The sequence below is a fragment of the Marmota monax genome, unplaced genomic scaffold (genome assembly GCF_021218885.2).
Source record: "Marmota monax isolate L192 unplaced genomic scaffold, Marmota_monax_Labrador192_F-V1.1 WCK01_AAM20220418_F8-fsc00059, whole genome shotgun sequence".
NCBI lineage: Eukaryota > Metazoa > Chordata > Mammalia > Rodentia > Sciuridae > Marmota > Marmota monax.
In genome coordinates, this window is record NW_026693595.1 from 8,702,997 (window position 1) to 8,724,959 (window position 21,963).

At 40.8% G+C, this 21,963-nt stretch overlaps 1 protein-coding gene across 7 annotated transcripts in view; it reads left to right on the top strand.

Annotated features, from left to right (window-relative positions):
* Dock8 (dedicator of cytokinesis 8) overlaps positions 1-21,963 on the top strand; it is a 232,118-nt gene that overhangs the window by 149,694 nt on the left and 60,461 nt on the right. For all 7 annotated transcript variants that reach the window (XM_046459393.2, XM_046459388.2, XM_046459390.2 and 4 more), the window contains 6 exons: positions 1,842-1,937; positions 5,091-5,186; positions 10,497-10,646; positions 12,780-12,893; positions 17,060-17,215; positions 18,848-18,987. In XM_046459393.2, the coding sequence (XP_046315349.1) occupies positions 1,842-1,937; positions 5,091-5,186; positions 10,497-10,646; positions 12,780-12,893; positions 17,060-17,215; positions 18,848-18,987 (752 nt within the window). The remainder of the gene's footprint in view (positions 1-1,841; positions 1,938-5,090; positions 5,187-10,496; positions 10,647-12,779; positions 12,894-17,059; positions 17,216-18,847; positions 18,988-21,963) is intronic.

A 21,963-nucleotide genomic window follows, 5' to 3' on the forward strand; every position in this document is an offset into this window, starting at 1 on the left:
TAATGTCATGTGTATATTCTAAGATAAATCCAGGATATCACATTGTACAGATTTATCTTTGCTTTTAATATAACTTATTTAAATGTAAGCTTATATAATTTAATTTTTAAATAATGTCCTTTCACAACTGGCTCAAAAAAATCCGAAAATTTATTAATCACCTCTCAGAAACTGCTGGACCAACTTCAGCACATCCCTGGGTTGATTTTGTGAGTCTAAAGGATAGAATATCAATAAATTGGTTCAACCTATTGATCATCAGAATCTCTGGGAGTGCAATGTTTTAAAAGAGCCATAAATGATTCTTAAGTTCAGCCAGAGGTTAAGACCTCTGCAGGGGGAGGACAGAGGCCAAGGGCAGGTGACTTGCATAGGACCACACTGCAGGGTATGTCAGCACCAAGACCCAATGCTGGAAAATAAAATTCATGTTATTCACTGTTTCTGTGTGGCTAAACCAGCTAATGCTCTGACAGTCTCCTACCACTGTTAACTGATTCTGAGCAGATCTTTAAATGACAGTCTTGCTGCTACATCTTTCAAAATGGAATCCATCAGTTCAAAAGAAATGAAGGTTAATCACTCAAGTCGAGCATTAAGTATCTGACCGACACAATGGGCCTTAAACAGCTGCTTTTATGTTATTTCTCCAAATTCTAGTTTAAAAAATTTTTTAAAGGCATTTACAGGGCTGGGAACATAGTTCAGTTGGTAGAGTGCTTGTCTTGCATGCACAAAGCCCTGGGTTCAATCCCTAGTAAAACACACACACACACACACACAGGCATTTGCAAAGCTACAAATAGAAAGCAGAAGTTCTAGGGTTTCAGAGAGTGCCATGGTTAACAGCATTGTATTGAATATTTCAAAATAGGTAGAAGAGAGAATTCTGAGAGTTCTCTTTTTTAAAAAATATATATATTTTTATTAGTTATTGATGGACCTTTATTTATTTGTTTATATGTGGTGCTGAGAATTGAACCCAGAGCCTCACACATGCTAGGCAAGCCCTCTACTACTGAGCCACAACCCCAGACCTCTGAGAGTTCTTACCACACAGAAATGATAAATATATGAGGTGGTGAATATGCTAAACACCCTGACTTGATTACCATACCCGTGTAGAAACTTCATACTGAGCCTCATAAATATGGATATTTATTACGCATCAATTAAAAACAAACAAAAGAAAAATTTTTGTCTAACCAAAAGAATAAAGCATGACCCTTTCAGAAGTGGTTTTTGGCAATTTATTAGTGCTTAGGGGACTAAGTACAGTACCATGCTAAACCACAGAGGGGCACTGTTCTCACATTGTTTCTGTTTTCCCAATAAAGTCACAGAATGTTAAAGGAACTATTCAGTAACTGATTCTAACTAGTTTTTAGCTATAGGATGCTAAACACCAAATTATTATGGTGATTAACTTAGGAACAAGTGAAATTAGGTGTGAATTTACCTTCTTTACTTTGTTTTGACAAAGTATTTTACCTTTGTAAGTAGAAAAAAGTAAGAAATGTCTTAAAAATCAATTCTGAGCCTAGTAGAGTAGTGTACACCTGTAATCCCTGCCACTTGGGAGGCTGAGGCAAGAAGATCACAAGTTTAAGGCCAGCCTCAGCAACTTAGTGAGATCCTGCCTGTCTCAAAATAAAAATAAGAAGGGCTAGGGGTGTGGTTCAGTGGTTAAGCACCTCTGGATTCAATCTCCAGTAGGGAAGGAAGGTAGGGAGGGAGAGGGAGGGAGGGAGGAGAATTTTGAGATGGTGATTTCCAGGCTCACTCACCCAGGGTGTCAGTGTAAGTTAGCTGACTGTTGAGTCATTGTTCGTGTGTTTCAGATTGCTGATCGCAACTGCAGCAGGATGTCTTATTATTGCTCTGGCAATAATGATGTTCCAGGTTCAACTGCAGCCCCAAGGCCAGCCAGCAAAAAGGTACTGAGCAATTTGGAGATAATTCCAGGACAAGGAAGGACTGGTCTGGACCCTGCATTATGATTGGAAATAGACACTATCAAAGTACTCTCCAGTATTGTCCCTGCCCAGCTAACATACTAACATACAACACACCCACACACACACACACACACACACACACACTCACACTTACAACCTTATTCCTTACCCTTCATTTTTTAATCACCTAACTGTCCATGAACAACAATTCTCCAACTTAACCATGCATTAGAATTACCTGGAATGCTTCTTAAAACTGATTACTAGATCCTACCCCCTGAGTTTCTGATTCAGTAGATCCAAGCTAGGGCTAAAGAATTTGCATTTCTAACAAGTTCCCAGCTAATGCTATTACAGGGATGACACTTTGAGACTCATTGCATTAGCTGCTTTTTTAGTGAAAGATGAGCTAGGGATAATTCATCCATGACAAAAATGAATGGCAGTAATTAAATACAATTATTTCAATACTATTTAAAGTGATATGAAATGCTTCCTCATAATTCTCTATAATCAGCCTTATCTCTGAGTTCAGAAACTTTACAAGATGTAGAATTCTTAAACCAAAAGAATTCCTTAATCATAGCCAAAGCCAGGGTAGTTTAAGAGAGGCGTGGGGGGTGGGGTGTGTTCAAAAGCTTTCTGTCAAGCCAGCCTTCTGACAAGTTTTCCCCTGAGCTAGGCACCCAAGAGTCTCACCATTATGGTAACTTCTTAAGGTCTATAGTGTCTTTCAAGACTCTAATTAAAATGTGAATATGCTAATTGCAAAGAAAGCCTCTTGCAACAGCTAATGCCACAGGGGAAAGTTTGTTAAACAGGCAAGGAGGGAATGAGCCTCAGCACAGCTTTCTTTGGACTGGAGGAAAGATGAATCAGAGACACTGTAGGACCTAGTGCTGAAAACTTTGCAGTAGTCCAGGCCCTATATGTTAGGGAGAGGTACCAGGAGTTAATTATAAAAGGAAAAGTGAAAGATGTTCTTAGGCTAAAAATTTGTCATCTACCCTAAACGTTAGCATTAGCTGTCATAGCCCCTTCTCAGTGACTGGTTACAAGTACCATCTCCCTTCTTAAAAAAAAAAACATTTGCCTACACCCTGACTTCCTTGTAGCGTGTCCTGTTTGGTTTTGCAGTTGCCTTCTTTTGACCTGAAATGACCAGAAGAGAATTGTTTCATTGCAGGGGGAAGTTTAGCCAATGTGTTTCCTTAATAGCTCAGCAAACAGGGTTTTGCGACTTGGTTATTTTATCTAATGTCTAGAGCAAGGTGTTCTTGTGATAATGCCGCCCAGTAAGCAGCAAGCTTCATAAATTACTTTAAGAAGCAGCTTATCCTTGTCTAATCTCTTCCTGCCATAAGACTCTGGTAGTCAAACTGACCTATTTTACAGAGGCTAATTCTGACGTTGGTGGAAAGTCTCTTTCCCACCATGGGAAGATCGAGGTGTGGCCAAGTTATATTGCGCACACAGTTGACCACCTGCTAGACCTACCACTCAACCCCACACCTCTCCCAGATGGCAGAGCCTCACTTAAGACCCTAAACAGCAAACAAATGTGTTCACATGTATGAAGATTATTAAACTCTGACTAACTTGCAAAATAAAGTGAGACCACCTGATGAGCTGAACCAAACGGGGATGGAATCAGTTAGATCACACAAATGTCCGCACAGAAATTTTCCATTTGTCTCCTTTTAGTTTAGCTAAGTAGCTCTCAAAATTTTAATATTCATAAGAATTAGTAAATTGCTTGCATGCATACTGTATCCTATGGGTAATTTAAAGGATTGTTGAATGTGATCTTATATAATCAATTTTTGCTTTAGGCTGATTTTAAAACTTAACTCCACATCAGGATGTGATATTAGGGTCTTCAAATAGTTTTAACTTTCTAAACCACTAAACAATACAAAAAAAAATGAGCTAGTTCATCTATATTTATTCTAGGTTCTGTAGGTATAAGATGAATGGAAGCCACAGAAAATTCCCAGATACTGCTTTTGCCTTTAGTTAGGGTTTTCCCAGAACTAATGGGGTCTCCAAGATGCAGGACTTTCCAGTGTAAGACTAAGTCAGCTACGATGAATTTTGTAGTTCAACCTTGAGTCCTAAACTGCTTCCCCATTGAAACTACTGTCAAGAATATTATTAAGGGGCTGGAGTTGTGGCTCAGTGGTGGAGTGCTTGCCTAGTCTGTGTGAGGCACTGAGTTTGAGCCTCAATAAAAATAAATAAAGATATTGTGTCTATCCACAATGAAAAATAAAAAACAAAAGAATATTATTAAATATCCAGAGAAGTTGAAGAATGGGAAAGATGGGAAAGGTAAAATTCTGCTCCATTTGCTATGGAGCAGACAGGGCTTGAAGGGAAGTGAAGACATAAAGTGGAGCTGAGGGATGTTCCAAGCTTCTGGCTCTGGGAAGGAATGTCAAGTTTGCAGGTTCCAGCTACCACCATGTCCCTCTTCTCATCAACCCATCCAATCACATTTCCTACATAAAGCCATCATGGGAGTATGCAAAGGAAAATTATCCAATCAGGAAGGGAGTTTACATACCCTCTAGATGGTGGTCCCCAAACTATGACTGGACCAGCAGCATCAGTGTCCCCTGGAAACTTGGTAGAAATGCAAATTCTCAGACCCTGCCCCAGACCTAGCATCTCCAAGAGTGATGTCCAGCCATCTGCGTGTTTTATTTATCAAAGTCACCAGGGGATGCTATTATATATCCAAATTTGAGAACTGTTGCTACCTATCAGCTGATTTTATAGATGAGAAAATTGAATACAAAGAGAGGAATGGTTTGCACATGGTCAAACTCGCCCCAGGCAAACCACTCATCTCTTTGTACTCCATGCCTCCAATTTCAACTGCTACCTTGGAGTGCTTCCCCTGTAGGTCACAGTTTCACTCACATGCTGAGTCTGTTCCTTCAAACCTAGCTCTCCTGCACAGTATCAACCTCACCTCGGGTTATGTCAGCACTGTCTTTGCTGTTCACTGCCTATGGCCTAGGACATCTAGGATATATGCTTCAGGAACTAACAGGCTATTAAATTGGGAAAGAAGAGGGGTGTTGGTGAGTCCTGTCATCACAGCTTGGTTTTCCCAACTGTTGTCAGCATTTCCACGAGGAGCTTGCCCTGCAGATGGTGGTCAGCACTGGGATGGTGAGAGAAACTGTCTTCAAGTATGCTTGGTTCTTCTTTGAACTTCTGGTGAGTCTCGCATGTTCATATCTATGTTCTACAGGGCAAGAAGAGAACATGGCAGAAAGACAGTGATGCTTTCCACATCAGGAACTGACACCTTGTTCACCTAGTTGTTCCTACTGAAAACCTAGGGTTATTCCTTAAAGTATGACTCCTCTCACCTCTTCATCTATCTTCCATAGAATCGCATGGATTCTACTTTGAAAATCTGCCTCTAACCCATAGCATCTCATCCTGTTCCCCACCTGCCAAGCCACTGTCCTTGTTCATGTGCCTCTTGAAGTAACTTCCTCTTTCTCCCCCCTCTATCCACTTTTGCCCTCAGCCCATCCATCCTACACAGGAGAGCCACCATTAAACAGTGTCACTCCTCTCTTCAAACCCCTTTAGCAAGTTGCAATGTACTGGCAAAAAAAAAGCATAAATACTTATCATGACTAAAAAGCCCTTGTATGACTCTGCTCTTTTCCTCCATTTCTCACTTCATCTCATTCCATATTCCCCCCTCATCCAGCCACATGGTTACTCTTGTAGTTCTTGGAAGGTATTAAGTTCTTTTTCAGCCTCAAAGTTTCAAGTTCTCTCACTAGTTCCTACCTTTCACTCCCTGCCCGATCCCCAACAAACATACACTGTGTTTTCTTTAGGCTTCAGCATAAATGTCACCACCTCCAGTAGCCCTTTTCTGACCACCTTATATTGTAATGTAATTCTTCTTTTTTATCATTCTCCTTTTAAACACCCTATTTATCTCTACTTATCACCTAACCCAATTTGTAATTTCTTCTTTTTTCTTTTTTTTTTGGGCTCACCTACTAGATTTCTAGAATTGGGGTCTGTCTTCTTCATTCTCCTATCTCTTGCGCCAGCACTACCCCAGATCCCTGCCAACAGGATCACTTGGGGGTGCTTGGTTAAAATAAAGCAAATTCTTGAGCTTTTTTCTAGAACTACTAAATAAAATCAGGAGTCAGTGGTGTTCAGTTGCCTGTCCTACCAAGTGGCTTCTAAGCACACCTACAATCCACAGATTCACATCACCTCTGCTCTGTAAGTCCTAAATAAAACTGAAGTCTTTGAAATGTGTACCCAGCCAGCACAAGCATTTTGCATTCTCCAAGCTAAGCTGGTTAAAGTGAGTGCTACAGCTCACAAGTCCTGGGACAAGACTGCCAGCAGTGGGACGTAAGTTCTGGCAGAAATGGATGGTCACAAACTACTCCCCTCTTTTTTCTTGAGGCATGAGAAGTATTAAAATCAACACTCTAGGACCTGTATATCCTGCTCTTACTTACCTACCTCACCCACCATCAAGCTTCTCCATAAAGAGGATTCACGTGGGTTATGATCCATCTAAACAATTTATACAAATTCGACTGTCAAAATTGCAGTTAAAAAAAAAAAGCATGAAGCAAAAACTAAATTTGATATCTTGGAGAGTCTCATAGAAAAAAGTCTCGAACAAAACAGCATTCCAACTTAAAGATGGTTGTATTACTCCTACACTTGAAGCACGCTTCACCTGATTGGATAATATCTAATCCATTTTTAGATATTATCTAATACTTACATGCTACAAAGCACTATAGTTGTTTGACCGGGTAACCAAGTCCCTTGGACAGTGTATCTCAAGCTCTGCTATGTAAGCATTCTAATAGCAGCTCTAGGGACTCTTTAACTCATCCTCGCAACCTTATTAAACCCCTGTGAGAAGGCTGGGGGTGTAGCTCAGTGTTAGAGTACTTGTCTAGCATGCTTGAGGCCCTGGGTTTGATCCCTAGCACCACAAAATAAATAAATAAATAAAAATAAAATTTGGGTGAGAGAGTAGTGGTTATCCCCATAGCACATACCAAGGCTGAGTAGGGAATTGCTAGCTGCTCTGCCAGTGAGGTACAAAGCCTCAGTTCTCCAACTCTGAAGTCCAGATTCCTTTCTTCTACCACTTTGCCCCTTTGGGAAGCCCAACCTTACAAACCATCTTCTTAGGCTAATGTATTGATAACATGGAAACCCTTTGCCTTTAGGAGTCAGTCGACTTTAATGCAGAGCTACATTGTTATTTCATACCTAGTAATCACGAACTCAGTATTGCTAAGCCTGAGTGGTTCCACAAGGCACCTTAGAGCTCTGTTTTGAAGGCCAATTTGCATTCTCTTCAGGTGTAATGATATCTCCTTCATATAACCCCAGTAACAGCTGACATCCCGAGGAAGAAAAAAATAATAGCATCCAAAGTATACTAGTCATCTTACTATATATATAATGTGCCAGGTGCTGTTTTAAGCATTTTGAAGCATTATCTCATTTAATCCTCAAGCAACCTTTGAGGCAGGGGTTTTTACTATTCCCAAAATACAGACATGGTTAGAGGAAGGATAGTAGCCATAAAGAGAGTCTCCAGAGGCTTCAGCAGTACTGCTTCACTGCCCCTAACTGCAGGGAGCTAAGAACCATTGAAAAGTTGAAAACTGCTCTTGATCTTACACATCTATTTACTAGGACTTGGTGGACCTCAAAGAGAGAGCAAAAAGTAAAGCAAATAGCCCTCCTTGCCTCCAGCGAGCCCCTGATGCTAAACAGATGAAGTAGTTGGGAACAAAAGTGCAAGTTTAAACACTCTAATGGGGTTGGTCAACTTGGAGATCAACCAAGGGAGCAGTTACACAGGACTCTGCAGGCTATACCCTGTCAGGGTTCCAGCAGGACAGAATTGAATAGGACTCAACAGGATTAACTGAAAAGCATTTATCAAAAGGCCTCTGCCTGAGGAATACACATGGTTACAGGAGTCAATAAGGATTGGTGAGGCATACGGGAGCAGCAGCTGCTGGAAGACTTTATCTGTCCTAGCTGTAAAGCATGAAGAGTAGGGAACAATGTAACTGGGGCCTGGAGAAAGCTGGAGGCAGAGAAGAAGGTCCATACAACAGGAAGTGGAACCTTAGGAAAATATTGCCACCGCCAGAACCACACTATGGCAGGGATTAGGGCAGAAGGAGTGGCTAACCACCCAAACCCCTCTGTTCTTCCACGCCCTGGTCCCCTGCTAATACCTCCCATTGCCAACTCCAACCAGCAGCCAAAGAAAGGGTTGGGGGCCCAAATAATGCAATACATAGGGACATCTTCCCAGCATTCAGAGGTAGAAATTTAAGGTAAGAAATTTAGCTGAGGACTGTAACAGAGGCAAATGGAAACTCTTAGTGTCCAAAGAAGACTTTGCAAGAAAATTAATCTCAGGGCACCCAGTCCTCCATGTGTTGTTATGGATTACCTGACCAATGCCTGGGAAGTTACTAAAATCCCAGTTTTTTACCCAAGGATCTTGATGAGAAAGAAACAACAACTTCCTTGGGCTTAGCCAACAACCTGGGCAGTTTAACACCCTTCGGTTTGTGTTGATGGCCAAGCACTAATGAACAACCACTTTGTCAAGAGAGCTGTTGAATACAACCCTTGGGTGAATTTCACACTTGGCTAATGAATAAGCCCCTGTGCTTCTGGGAACTGCTGAGCCAGACCTTGGAGACCCAGAGGTAAATGGGTGACCTAGTTTACTCACTGAGGACATGAAGTCCTGCATTAAGGAGTTCTTGAAAGCTACCCCTACTTTGAATGGGCTGCAGAGGCCAATATGAGAGAAAAGACTTTGCTGTTTCACCTCACCCTACAAATAATGAGCCACACATCCACTAGTATTTCTGCTGTGTGTTCTTCTCTGAAGACCAGGGACACAGTAGCTGGCAAGTGTTGACAGCCTGGATATAGGCCATTATTTGGAAGCACAGTATTGTGAGAATTATTTATTTGGTTGTAGGATGGCCAAACTCAGCAGGAAGGAGCCAAATGCAGCAGTGAGCTCTAAAAGCCTGGTACTGGGGTGGGTTAGTCAGCAGGGAATCAGGATCGGGGTCACTCAAACAAAAAGGCCTTGTTTTCCTAGGTCCTTGGTTGGGAGTGCAGTGAGAGAGGTGCTTTAATCAGACAAAAATGGCATCCGGTTCCCACCATCATTCAAGTCCCTCACCAGCTACATATGTGGGGCTTCCTGGGCTATGGACATGTCTATGGGTCCTAGACCAAACAGACCCCTGTGGTGGGGAGAAACCCTGATTCTTACACTCAATTTTATATGCTTAGTTCTTCCCCAAACTGGTCTCAGCATTATCTGAAAACATGCAATATATGAAGACTACCTCTCTGTTTTTCCCTTCTTCTTTTGCCTTCTGTCTTTGTCTCAGTGCTAGCAAAAATCAAGCATCCTGCTTTCTGAGAGACAGAAATCTACTGTTTGTGCATAAAGTTTCTCCCATCCAGTTCTCAGGAAGGGAAGTTCAACTTCTAGGGCCAGTTCCTTTTGCAGTGACTCTTTAACTAACACAGACAAATTCATGAAAATGACTTCAGAGTATAAGCACCCATCCACAGGGTCTCCCAGTCTTTCCCATCAGACTGTTCCTAATGGCTTCAACAACTTCCAACAAAGATGATAGTCAACCTTTGATGATGTCAAAGGAGAGTGTATTGACCCAGAAATCTCTTGTCCTCAAGAAATCCAAAAAATAAGTCTGGATTTTAAGTTGTGGTAGGCACTGAGCGTGTGTAACACCAGTCACCAATTGATGCACAGACTAGAGAGACAGAACTATAAGTTAGACTTATAGAACTCAAAAGGTAATTCTAGAATTATCATCAGAAGCAATATTCTAAATAGAGGTTAAGTTTCTACCTAGCCAACAAACTCCATTCAACCCATAACATGGCTTAAATTTATAGAAGCACAAAGGAGCCTGATTGTAAACTATGAAATTGTTTTTGGAAAAGCTGTGTTCCCCATTTCATCTTGAAACTCGGGATAGGAGGGACATTTCTCCCTTGTTCTCCTTACCACGATTCCAGGAGCAGAAAAGATCTCAGGATTTGCCTGTCCTGTGACATGCACTGTAATTGTCCTGCCTATGTGGTCATGGGAGCCCAGACACACCCTGCCTTCCAGGATGAAGGCTACGGAGGAGGCAGGTCCTATGACACTGGAGCTAAAGAAGGAAGCTCCTAACTTTGTCAGCAGCAAGAAGGGAGCCCCTGTCTTGGGGTCAAGAAGAGGACACCCTTCCTACCTCCTGCCACCATGGCAACCATTCGCCTGTCAGAAGCATCTGTAGTCCAGAGCCAGCCTGGGCAGCACCGGCACCGATACAGTGTCAAAAAGTCCATTGTGTAAAAGCTTTTCTTCAAGTCACTCCCCCTTTTGCACATTTTTCCAAGCAGCAGGTCACCAGTCTCCATGTTGACATTTCCCCCATCCCTCTGTAGGTGAAAAGCATGGCCCAGTATGTACATAACCTGGACAAACGGGACAGTTTTCGGAGGACTTGGTTTTCTGACCGCTTCAAAGATGACATAACTACTATTGTTAATGTGGTCACCTCGGAGATTGCAGCCCTGCTAGTGAAACCTCCGAAGGTAACTGTGTTTCTTAACTTTCTAAATTGTTTACCTTAAACATGTTACTTGCATAAGCAGAGAAAAGTAAGGGTCATTTTGAAATGGTAGTTAAAATGCAACTGTACATTATCATTAAATGCAGCATGTTATGCTGGACTGGACCCTGGGGTGGGGCTGGGGATTACTGTAAGGAGATTACAATATACACAGTCATTTAAATCATTGCATCAATGTAGCTATGGAAGAAAACACTCTTGTGCTCAGGAAATATACCCTGAAGTATTGTGGAGTAAATGGGCATGATGTTTGCAACCAAGTCTCAAATGGATCAGGGAAAAAACTGTATAAGTGTAGACAGAATAAGATGTCAAGTATTAATGAATCTGGTTAAAGGATACACAGTTCTTTGTACTATTCTTGTACCTTTTCTATAAGTTTGAAATCATTTCAAAATAAAAGCTAAAATATATAAAATGAACCAGATGTGGTGGCACATACTTATAATCCCAGAAACTTGGGAGGCGAAGGCAAGGAGATCACAAGTTCAAGGCCCACCTTAGCAAGTTAGCAAGGCCCTAAGCAACTTAGTAAGATCCTTCCTCAAAATAAAAAAATAAAAAGGTCTGAAGTTGTAGCTCAGTGGTAAAGTGCCCCTGAATTCAATCTTTAATATATAATAAAAACTTAAAAGTAACTATAAAATGTTAAGGAGCAATATTTATTATTAATGCCTATATCAAATTAAGAATTTGTATGGTATCAAGTGCTCAGGAGATTTCATTTGCTTATATTTCATGGCAAACTTTATTAGAACAACAATAGTATCTCCATATTGGTAGGCATAAAAATAAGGCACAGTGGATTGACACATTTTCTAAGTCACACAGCTTGCAGAAAAGTCCAGACTAGAAATTATATACCCAGGTATTCAGACAGTCATATAAACTACTCAAGAGAAATGGCCATGTGGGGAATGGCAGGAAAGCTCAAGGATTTCTTACTGTTGTTCTGGGAACCTGTTTATTAGTTCTCTATCCATCCCAGTGATTGGTCAGGTTGGCCTGAATTTTCAAACTGTAAATCATAAAAAAGAGGAAAATATTTTCAAATTATATTTTCAATAGTGTCAGAGAAAATTGGTTTATCATTCTAAGAATGAATAACATAAACATGAGAAGGTGCATCCCTGATGACTCTGAAGTACTGTAAAATTTCTAATTTATTACTGAGAAGTGATTAAAAAATGAAAATGAAAATTAAGAAAAAAAAAACTGGCCCCAATTTATATAAGAATTCACTTTACCAAGTATGACTAGAACCTCTTTTGGGCTGGGAATGCTGCCTAACTGGGAAAAAAAAAAGTTTCTGGGCATGATGGTATGTGCCTGTAATCCCAGTGGTTCAAGAAACTGAGGCAGAAAGATCATGAGTTCAAAGCCAGCCTTAGCAATTTAGTGAGGCGCTAAGCAACTCAGTGAGACCCTATCTCTAAATAAAATTCAAAAAAGAGCTGGCTCAGTAGTTAAGTACCCCTGAGTTCAATCCCCAGTACCAAAAAGAAAAAAAAAAATTAGGTAAAAACTGATTCTTGGGGCTGGGGTTGTGGCTCAGCAGCAGCGCACTTGCCTGGCATGTGTAAGGCACTGGGTTCGATTCTCAGTACCACATATAAGTAAATAAAATAAAGGTCTATCAACAACTAAAAAGAATACTTTTAAAAATCTGATTCTTTTATCCTGACTGGATTTTCTGCAATAATCCTTACAAATTAAGAATGTGTGTCTCATTGAAGATAGTGATACATTTCCAGATGGCTTGGGGAGGAAAAAAAAAAGTCAGATCACAGCCTTGTAAACAGAGAAGGAGCTCAATTATAGATATACAAATACACATGTAGGGAAAAGGGTGGCTAGAAGGAAATGCACCAAAATATTAACAGCACGGAAAAAAATCACCTGAGTCAACCCAATAGTCATAGCATCAGATAAGAGCTAAGTTATATTAGCTACAATTTTTCATACTTAATCTGGTTTACCCAATGCAACCAGAGGGACAATGGCTAATATAATAGGATTTGCCTCTCCCAGTGTTCCCAACCAGGGACCTGATGTTCAGGGCTTACATGAAATTATTTGTATGTTTGTTTTTAAGGAAAATGAACAGGCAGAAAAGATCAACATCAGCCTGGCTTTCTTCTTGTACGACCTTCTCTCACTCATGGACCGCGGCTTTGTGTTTAACCTGATCAAACATTACTGCAACCAGGTGAGAGTTTCTGGGAGCTATTTCATGCCTTCCCTCTCCGATGTGCTGCTTGTTATGTTCATGGCCACGTTAGAGAGTGTGGCAATATGGAACGTTTCTCGAGTCTATGCCATGAACACCTCCCAACACACTAGTTTACTTGGAGTGTTTCCAACCCAGTCAGCAAGTTCCTCTGTGGCAACCAAAACTTGTTAGTGATATGATTTGATTTCTCCAATTTAATATTTAATAGAAATTACATGACTGCATTTTTTTCTTTAATCAGGCCTAGTTCAAAGTAGGAGGTCTCTTTGTACCTGTTAGGGTAATTAATTAAATTGCTGTTGTGACATTTTGATGAAATCATATAGATTGAATGTCACTGAGCCTCAATGCAAATATGTTATAATCCAAATACAGTTTTTCAATGTTATCTCTCAATTTTGTTTTCAGTGATTTCCATATATATATTTTTTTTATTATTTTTCATTTGTTCTAATTAGTTGTACATGATAGTCGAATGCGTTTTGACACATCATACATGAATGGAGTATAACTTCTCATTTTTCTGGTTGTACATGTTGTGGAGTTACACAAATTGTGTAATCATATATGCAAGTAGGGTAATGATGTTCAATTCATTCTACTATCATTTCTACCCCCATATCCCTGCCCTCTCCCCCCAATGTTTAATGTGATTCTTCCTTCTTTCATTGTCTCCTGTGAAATGCTCTAACAATGGTAATTTAATAATAGCTATCGTTGCTACTCATCTCTTAACATATTCCTACTCTAGCAACCACTACCACCATTATTGCTGCTATCACCACGATTGCCACCATTGTCATCTCCTGCATACCCACCATCTTCACCATCACCACCTCCACCAATATCACCATGTCCATCAGCATCACCATGTCCACCATCACCACCTCAACTAACATCATCATATCCATCAACATCACCTCTAAACATCATCACCCCCACCATCACCACCATTGCCACTTGGTGCTTTTTTTTTAAATTGGTCCTTTTTAGTTATACATGACAGTAGAATCCATTTTGACATAATTATACAAGCATGGAGTACATCTTGTTCTAATTCAAACCCCATTACCTCTCCTTCCCCTTCCCTCTGCCCACTCCCTGCTCCCTTCCCTCTACTGATCTTTCTGCCTTTACCCATAGTTATTTTTTAAATTAATTTCTTGTGGATATACACAATGGTGAGATTCAGTGTGGCATATTCATACATCTACATAGGAAAGTTATGTCAGATTCATTCCACCATCATTCCTTTCCCCTTTCCCCTGCCACCTGGATCTTTGCAGTTAGTAACTTAGTTACTTTAAGTCCTTCAAATTACATGAATCTTCAACTTCCTTATTTTTTAAATAAAAGAATTCTCCCTTGTAGCAGTTCAAGAGATGGTGGGGGGTGATTGAGTAAAAAGATACAATGACAAGAAACAGTGGCACTCAAGCTTCATTGGGTGGCATGTGGACAGGGTTGCATGAGAGAAAAGGTCTTTCCCAGGACAAGAGCTTACAAGGGGAACTAACCACTCCAAGGAGTAGGAAACTTCCAGGGGAGAGAGTGGGGTGAGGAGGCATGCCTATCTAGGTGGTGTGGCTCTGCAGCACGGTGGGGGGTCTCTGAGTCAGAGGAGGTCCAAAGGACTGTAGCCACTTGGTGCCTTGGAATTACAAGGCTCTACCTTATCAATAGGAAACAGCTGTCCAGTGAGGTTTCCTGGGATCTACAAAGCAGTCAGGTGCTGAAAGGCTAAAAATCTTCTTGTTAGATCTATTTTTCACATAATGGAATATGTAAAAATTCAAGTTTGGTGTGAGCTTATATGTTGGGTGTCAGTCAGGATAGAAAACTCAGGAGCCAGTCTAGAGAGACTATCTTTGGCTTGTTTATATAACATCCTTCTCCAAACAAAACAAAGCTCATGATTTTCTAAAGGACATCCTAGTAATGAAGCAGAATGATAGAAGAGAATACTAAGGCAATGTCAGAGTCCCAGAGCTTCGCCTGCCCTGCGGCAGACCATGAGATCCACCAGAGTTGATGACAGAGGAAATCCTTCATTCCTCTCTGTCCTCCTGTTCAGGTGTTCAGAATTCTAGGTCACTGGATGAATTTTGAATACAAGTTAATCTGTTTTCAAAACTTGAAGTCTGATGTTTAGAAAAGAGACCCTAGAACACAGCCGGAGGCCCTGTGCACACATTGCTATATGTGCGTTGTTGGTTTTCCTTTCAAAAAGAAAAAATACAATCCACAGTAGACATCCACCTACCCTGAAAAATGTATGTTTTAATTTCTTTTTACTCTATCCTTTCTTTTCTCTTCACTCTCTTTCTCTTTCAAATTCTTCCATTTTATCTTAGCTGCCTTTTTCCTCTTTGGTTTCAACTTCCTAAGAGCCTTAGATTGGGGGTCTAGAGACCTGTGTTCTAATTCCAGCGGTGCCATTTGCTGCTTCTGTGATTTGGAACCACCAATCTTCACTGAGGCTTCCTCAGGGTAAAAAAGTCAGGCTGAATTGGACTTAATCAGGCTTTAACACTATGGTTCGTTGCTCTGTCTGCTAGTGACATCCATAGATATTGTCTAGCATCATTGTGGCACACGGTAACCTCAAAAGGTTACTGCCCTCAGTCACAGTCAATGGTACACTACCACTAGGCTACATTTCCAGTCGTTCTTTTTCAGACAGGGTCTTAGTAAGTTCCCAGGCTGGCCTCAAACTTGCAATCCTCTTGCCTCAGAAGTCACTGATATTACCAGTATGTAATATCAGTCTCTTATCAGTCTCTTACTAATAGTTGTTAACAACAGATAAATCTGCTTCTTTAATTATTTGTCTCTTACAATGTGCCACTAGGTTAACACGCATCCCTCAAGAAAGTCACTGACACTTCGCTGTGGGTCCCCCAACCTCTGGAGAGAACATGTCAGGAACTGCACCCCCCTCCTCATTTCTAAACAATACTTGTACTTTCAAATTCTGATCACCCAACAGCTCTTTTTGAGTGACCTTAAGTGAGAAGATGTGACCAAATTCTAATTAGTTCCATTTGCTGGAGGCCTCACTGGTCCAAAGTCAGGCAGGAGTGTTCATGGAAAGGAGACAGATTCTAGACACTATCCTTACACAGAAGTTTTATTTTTTTTAAATATTATAATGGCGTTAATCTGTTTTGAGAAAATATCTGTGGCTTGAGTCTATAGGTAAAATGCCCCCACAACATGCTGACTTCTCTTAAACTGGCTGAAGATTTAAATTACATAGCTCAGAAAATTGCCCTTAAAGTGAATGAAGACCATCCTTGTCTATTTGCAAGGATGAGATGCCCTGTGCGACTCTGCTGGGGCAAGAGGGTGTTCATGATGAAATACTGAGGGTGCAAGGCCCATCAGCCTCCACACCCTGCTTTGTCTATGGGGAGCTGCCCTTGATTGTGGGTGCTTCTGCTGTTCAGCTCATCAGCAGGGAGGGAGGCGTTTTCCAAACTGTCCCCATTGGCTACTTTCATTGCTTGTTTCATGATTTACTTTTTAAGCAAAGGTTTACCCTAAGACCCCTTATAGCTCTCTTTCTTTCTCCCCCATTTCCTTTTCTCCCACTTTGGAGCAAACTCCTTGATTTTTTTTTTTTTTTTTTTGTAGTTAGTTGATACTTTCCTAGGTACTTCGACACCTTCCTCTAAGGAGCTGGTTTGATGACTTTCCAATGGGGCTTTTAATCAGAAACTACAAGAGAACACTTGGGGCCTTAAGGTCACCCAGTCATATTCCGTTCATTTCACATGGCCCTGTGGAAAGTCAACTCCTTTCATTTAGTGTCTCAGACACAGTGGGGTTTTCAGTAAAATTACTTCTGTTACACGGAGACATACCTCAAGCTTAGGTTCAATATGGGCTTGCCAAGTCGACAAAGTGGGGATCAGGGACGGGCGCCTCATTTGGGGCAGCTTATAGGCTAGAATCATTAAGGGAAAGTCATGAATAAAAACTTACTTATTGGGCCTTCCTGTAATGCAGAATTTGCCATCTGTTGCCATATAAGATTAATTTTTATTAAATGATTATCTTAACCTGTGGAGGAAAGATATTACTGTCTGTCACCCTCAACTCCATTTATACTTCATTCTTCTTTTCATTTTCCTTTCCAGCTCTCAGCCAAGCTTAATAACCTTCCAACGCTCATTTCCATGAGGCTGGAGTTCCTGAGAATCCTCTGTAGCCACGAACACTACCTCAACCTGAACCTCTTCTTTATGAATGCTGATACTGCACCAACATCTCCTTGTCCCTCCATATCTTCCCAGGTAAGCAGTCAGCTAAAGGATTTATTCAAGCTGTTTCATTTAATTAACTAAATTCAATCATGTGTTTTCTACAAATGTTGGTCTTATTAATTAGAAATAAAATCAAGTTATTCAAACCAAATCAGTTGATACAGATATGGATGGTGTGCTACTCTGAAGATGTCCTATCTTAACTAATAATTTATAAGCTAAATAATATGTTTTCTTCCTAGGCTCAAGGGTTCCTGATAAGGCTAAGTATAGCAAGGAATCCATAAGCTTATGAAAATTAAGAAACTTACAGAAGATTCTCAAATCTTCCTTTGTCTGATTTTAACTGGTTATTACATTATGCATATACAGGATTCCAAAGTCAAATAAGTTTGGGAAATCTTGTGTTAACCAGGTGTTGTTGTTGTTTTGTTTTCTTTTTCTTTTTTTTTCCTTTGGCAGTAGACCATCCAAGAGCCTTTAGCATGTTAGTATAAATTGTTGATGTCCAAGGAAGTATGTGTAATGCACAGTGATTCCCAAAGTTATTTTGACTGTGGAAAGCATTGTTCCCTATAGATTTCTGAAGGGACTAATGTCCTCTAGAAAAATCTTAAGGAAATGCTGTTTTATAGTCGCATTCCATTTACAGAAAACAAACTAATAGCTCAGGGAAGCTGACAAGATTTCTGAATCTTAGGTTCTTTTTCGGCTGCATATTCCTTTATATTGACACAAATTTGAAAACAAAACCTGAGTCCTCCATGGCAGATGGCATGCTGTATCTTGGATACCCACCATATTAATGTGAATGGAGAGATCTTACTGACAAGGAGCGATTTCAAATGTCTCCTCTTTATGCTACAGCTGCCCTGCAGGCTAGGTCCCAAGACTACCTTAGGCTCACCTTGCCCTTGGTCCTCTCCCCCAACATTTCTGACTTCCGAAGTGACCAGGCTCGCCAGAGCTCGAAGGAGTTCTCTTTAGATGCTCTTACTGAAGTGTAACTGGGCTCCCTGGATAAGAACACAAAACAGGCATTGTCTTGGACTGGTAAATCTGACATTTTCCTGCCTGACACTTCTTCTGGTTCCAGGCCCCTCAACTTCAGAGAGTGTGCCTGAGCCATCTTCAGAAGTGTTGCTGAATAAACAGGCCATAGCCACAGGCCTGAATGCAGTTCTCATTTCTCTAAACACATTTTATCCTGCAATTTTAATCCTCAGCTTGGATTTCAAGGGGGGAGGGGCATTGTCCATTTTTCAATAGACCCTGAGAGCTTCGTCTTCATCTTTCCCAGTTGGCAATCCTCCATCTGTGGAAACAGGAAAGCAAAGTAACCATGCTATACCTCTGTTTCCTCACCTGTCATGTGAGACCTTTTCACCAGAAGTGCTCACGAGGCCAGGCCAGAGCAAGCGCTCCATACATACTAGCCATGGCTATTTTAATTACAGTTCTTTCTTTAAAATATATATATATATATATATATATATATATATATATATATTTATTTATTTATTTATTTATTTATTTTTACGTGGTGCTGAGGATCGAACCCAGGGCCTCGTACGTGCTAGGCGAGTGTTCTACCGCTGAGCCAACCCCAGCCCCTAATTACAGTTTGTATTACTCATAAAATTGTCATTTGCTTTTCTGTAGAACTCAAGTTCCTGCTCCAGTTTCCAGGACCAGAAGATTGCCAGCATGTTTGATCTGACTCCAGAGTACCGCCAGCAGCACTTTCTCACTGGGCTCCTCTTTACAGAACTGGCTGCCGCACTGGATGCTGAAGGGGAAGGGTATGTTTCTGACATTTAAAATGGAACACAATGCAAAAGGGGAAAAAACATACTCCATAATAAAGTTTACAGTTCAACTTCTTTTTTAAAAAATATTTTTTATAGTTGTAGATGGATATAATACCTTTATTTTATTTATTTGTGTGGTGCAGAGGATCGAACCCAGGGCCTCTCACATGCTACGCAAGTGCTCTACCACTGAGCTACAACCCCAGCCCCAACAGTTCAACTTCTTGTCCTCAGTGAAAAACTCTACCATTCAACAGCATCCTTGTTTTGAAAAAAAATGGCGCTCATGGGAATGTAGAAAGGCATGGACAGGGAGGAGAACCACAAAGTGACTTTTTTTTGGTACTGGGGATTGAACTCAGAGGCACTTGACCAGCCCTATTTTGTATTTTATTTAGAGACAGAGTTGCTTAGCCCCTCGCTTTTGCTGAGGCTGACTTTAAACTTGCCATCCTCCTGCCTCAGCCTCCCACGCCGGCTGGGATCACAGGTGTGCACCACGGCGCCCGGCAACAAAGTGACTTTTTAAAAGTCACTTGTTTATTCATTCAGTGGAATTTACCAAGGAAGCTCTGCTTAATGAGCTCCCAACGAATGAAGTTGGGTGGGGGTTTGGGGATTGAGCCCAGGGCCTTATGCCTGCTAAACATGTGCTCTACCACTGAGCTACACACCCAGCCCAAACAAAGCCATTTTTTTTTTAAATTTTTTATTGTTGGCTGTTCAAAACATTACATAGTTCTTGATATATCATATTTCACACTTTGATTCAAGTGGGTTATGAGCTCCCATTTTTACCCCATATACAGATTGCAGAATCACATCAGTTACACATCCATTGATTTACATATTGCCATACTAGTGTCTGTTGTGTTCTGCTGCCTTTCCTATCCTCTACTATCCCCCCTCCCCTCCCCTCCCCTCCCCTCTTCTCTCTCTGCCCCCTCTACTGACATTCATTTGTCCCCCTTGTATTATTTTTCCCTTTCCCCTCACTTCCTCTTGTATGTACTTTTGTATAACTCTGAGGGTCTCCTTCCATTTCCATGCAATTTCCCTTCTCTCTCCCTTTCCCTCCCACCTCTCATCCCTGTTTAATGTTAATCTTCTTCTCATGCTCTTCGACCCTACTCTGTTCTTAGTTACTCTCCTTATATCAAAGAAGATATTTGGCATTTGTTTTTTAGGGATTGGCTAGCTTCACTTAGCATAATCTGCTCTAATGCCATCCATTTCCCTGTAAATTCTATGATTTTGTCATTTTTTAATGCAGAGTAATACTCCATTGTGTATAAATGCCACATTTTTTTTATCCATTCATCTATTGAAGGGCATCTAGGTTGGTTCCACAGTCTTGCTATTGTGAATTGTGCTGCTATGAACATCGATGTAGCAGTGTCCCTGTAGCATGCTCTTTTTAGGTCTTTAGGGAATAGACCGAGAAGGGGAATAGCTGGGTCAAATGGTGGCTCCATTCCCAGCTTTCCAAGAAATCTCCATACTGCTTTCCAAATTGGCTGCACCAATTTGCAGTCCCACCAGCAATGTACAAGTGTACCCTTTTCCCCACATCCTCGCCAGCACTTGTTGTTTGACTTCCTAATGGCTGCCAATCTAACTGGAGTGAGATGGTATCTTAGGGTGGTTTTGATTTGCATTTCTCTGACAGCTAGAGATGGTGAGCATTTTTTCATGTACTTGTTGATTGATTGTATGTCCTCCTCTGAGAAGTGTCTGTTCAGGTCCTTGGCCCATTTGTTGATTGGGTTGTTTGTTCTCTTGTTGTCTAATTTTTTGAGTTCTTTGTATACTCTGGATATTAGGGCTCTATCTGAAGTGTGAGGAGTAAAGATTTGTTCCCAGGATGTAGGCTCTCTATTTACCTCTCTTATTGTTTCTTTTGCTGAGAAAAAACTTTTTAGTTTGAGTAAGTCCCATTTGTTGATTCTAGTTATTAACTTTTGTGCTATGGGTGTCCTATTGAGGAATTTGGAGCCCGACCCCACCGACTGTAGATCGTAGCCAACTTTTTCTTCTATCAGACGGCGTGTCTCTGATTTGATATCAAGCTCCTTGATCCATTTTGAATTAACTTTTGTGCATGGCGAGAGAAAGGGATTCAGTTTCATTTTGTTGCATATGGATTTCCAGTTTTCCCAGCACCATTAAACAAAGCCATTTTAACAAAGGTGTGAGCACTCAAAGGCAACAGCAAGATGCTGCTTAGCTCAGTGCTGACAAAGGAAATAACTTCTGAGAAGGCAGTTGCCCTTTGTCTCTAGTAGGCTTCTCGTGGTCAGGCCTCGCCAGGCTAAGGAAGATGCCATAGGATCGGGACTTACCATTCTTTCACCTCCTCTATGTCTCAGCACCCAGGAGGTATACGGCAGTATCTGGCCTTGATATTGGTCCATGGCTTCAATTCCATATTGGTTTGACTGTAATTAAATTACTCCCAATTTTTCACTAGAATTTTTTACCCTCTAACTATAGCAACAAAAAATACCTTGACACATATGCTGATAAGGTGCTGAGAAGAAAGTTGGAACACAAAGGATATTGCTTTCCTATACAAACATGCCCAATTTCCTAATTGTCCTTTGATACATTCCTTTAAGTGGTTTCTAATCTTTTGTATTTATTTTAGCACTAGGTGTTATACTCCATTCTGTCTTGTTGGAAATAGCTCTGACATCTGTTTTTGATTCCTTGTAAAATTGAAGCTGTGATATTACTAGCAACGGGGTAGAGTATGTTCAGAGACCATCTTGTAATTATGCTTAATCAGGTAGATACATTCTTCAAACACACAAACCAAGTACCTTTTCCAACCCCTAGAGAGAAACTAATTAACAGTGTCACTCTTTGGCAACACAATAATCCCTGATTGCTGAGTTGTCTGTTACACTCCTGGAAAGTTATTAGAAATACTGTCAGGACTCTACCAGGTGGGCTAAAACCTCAGAA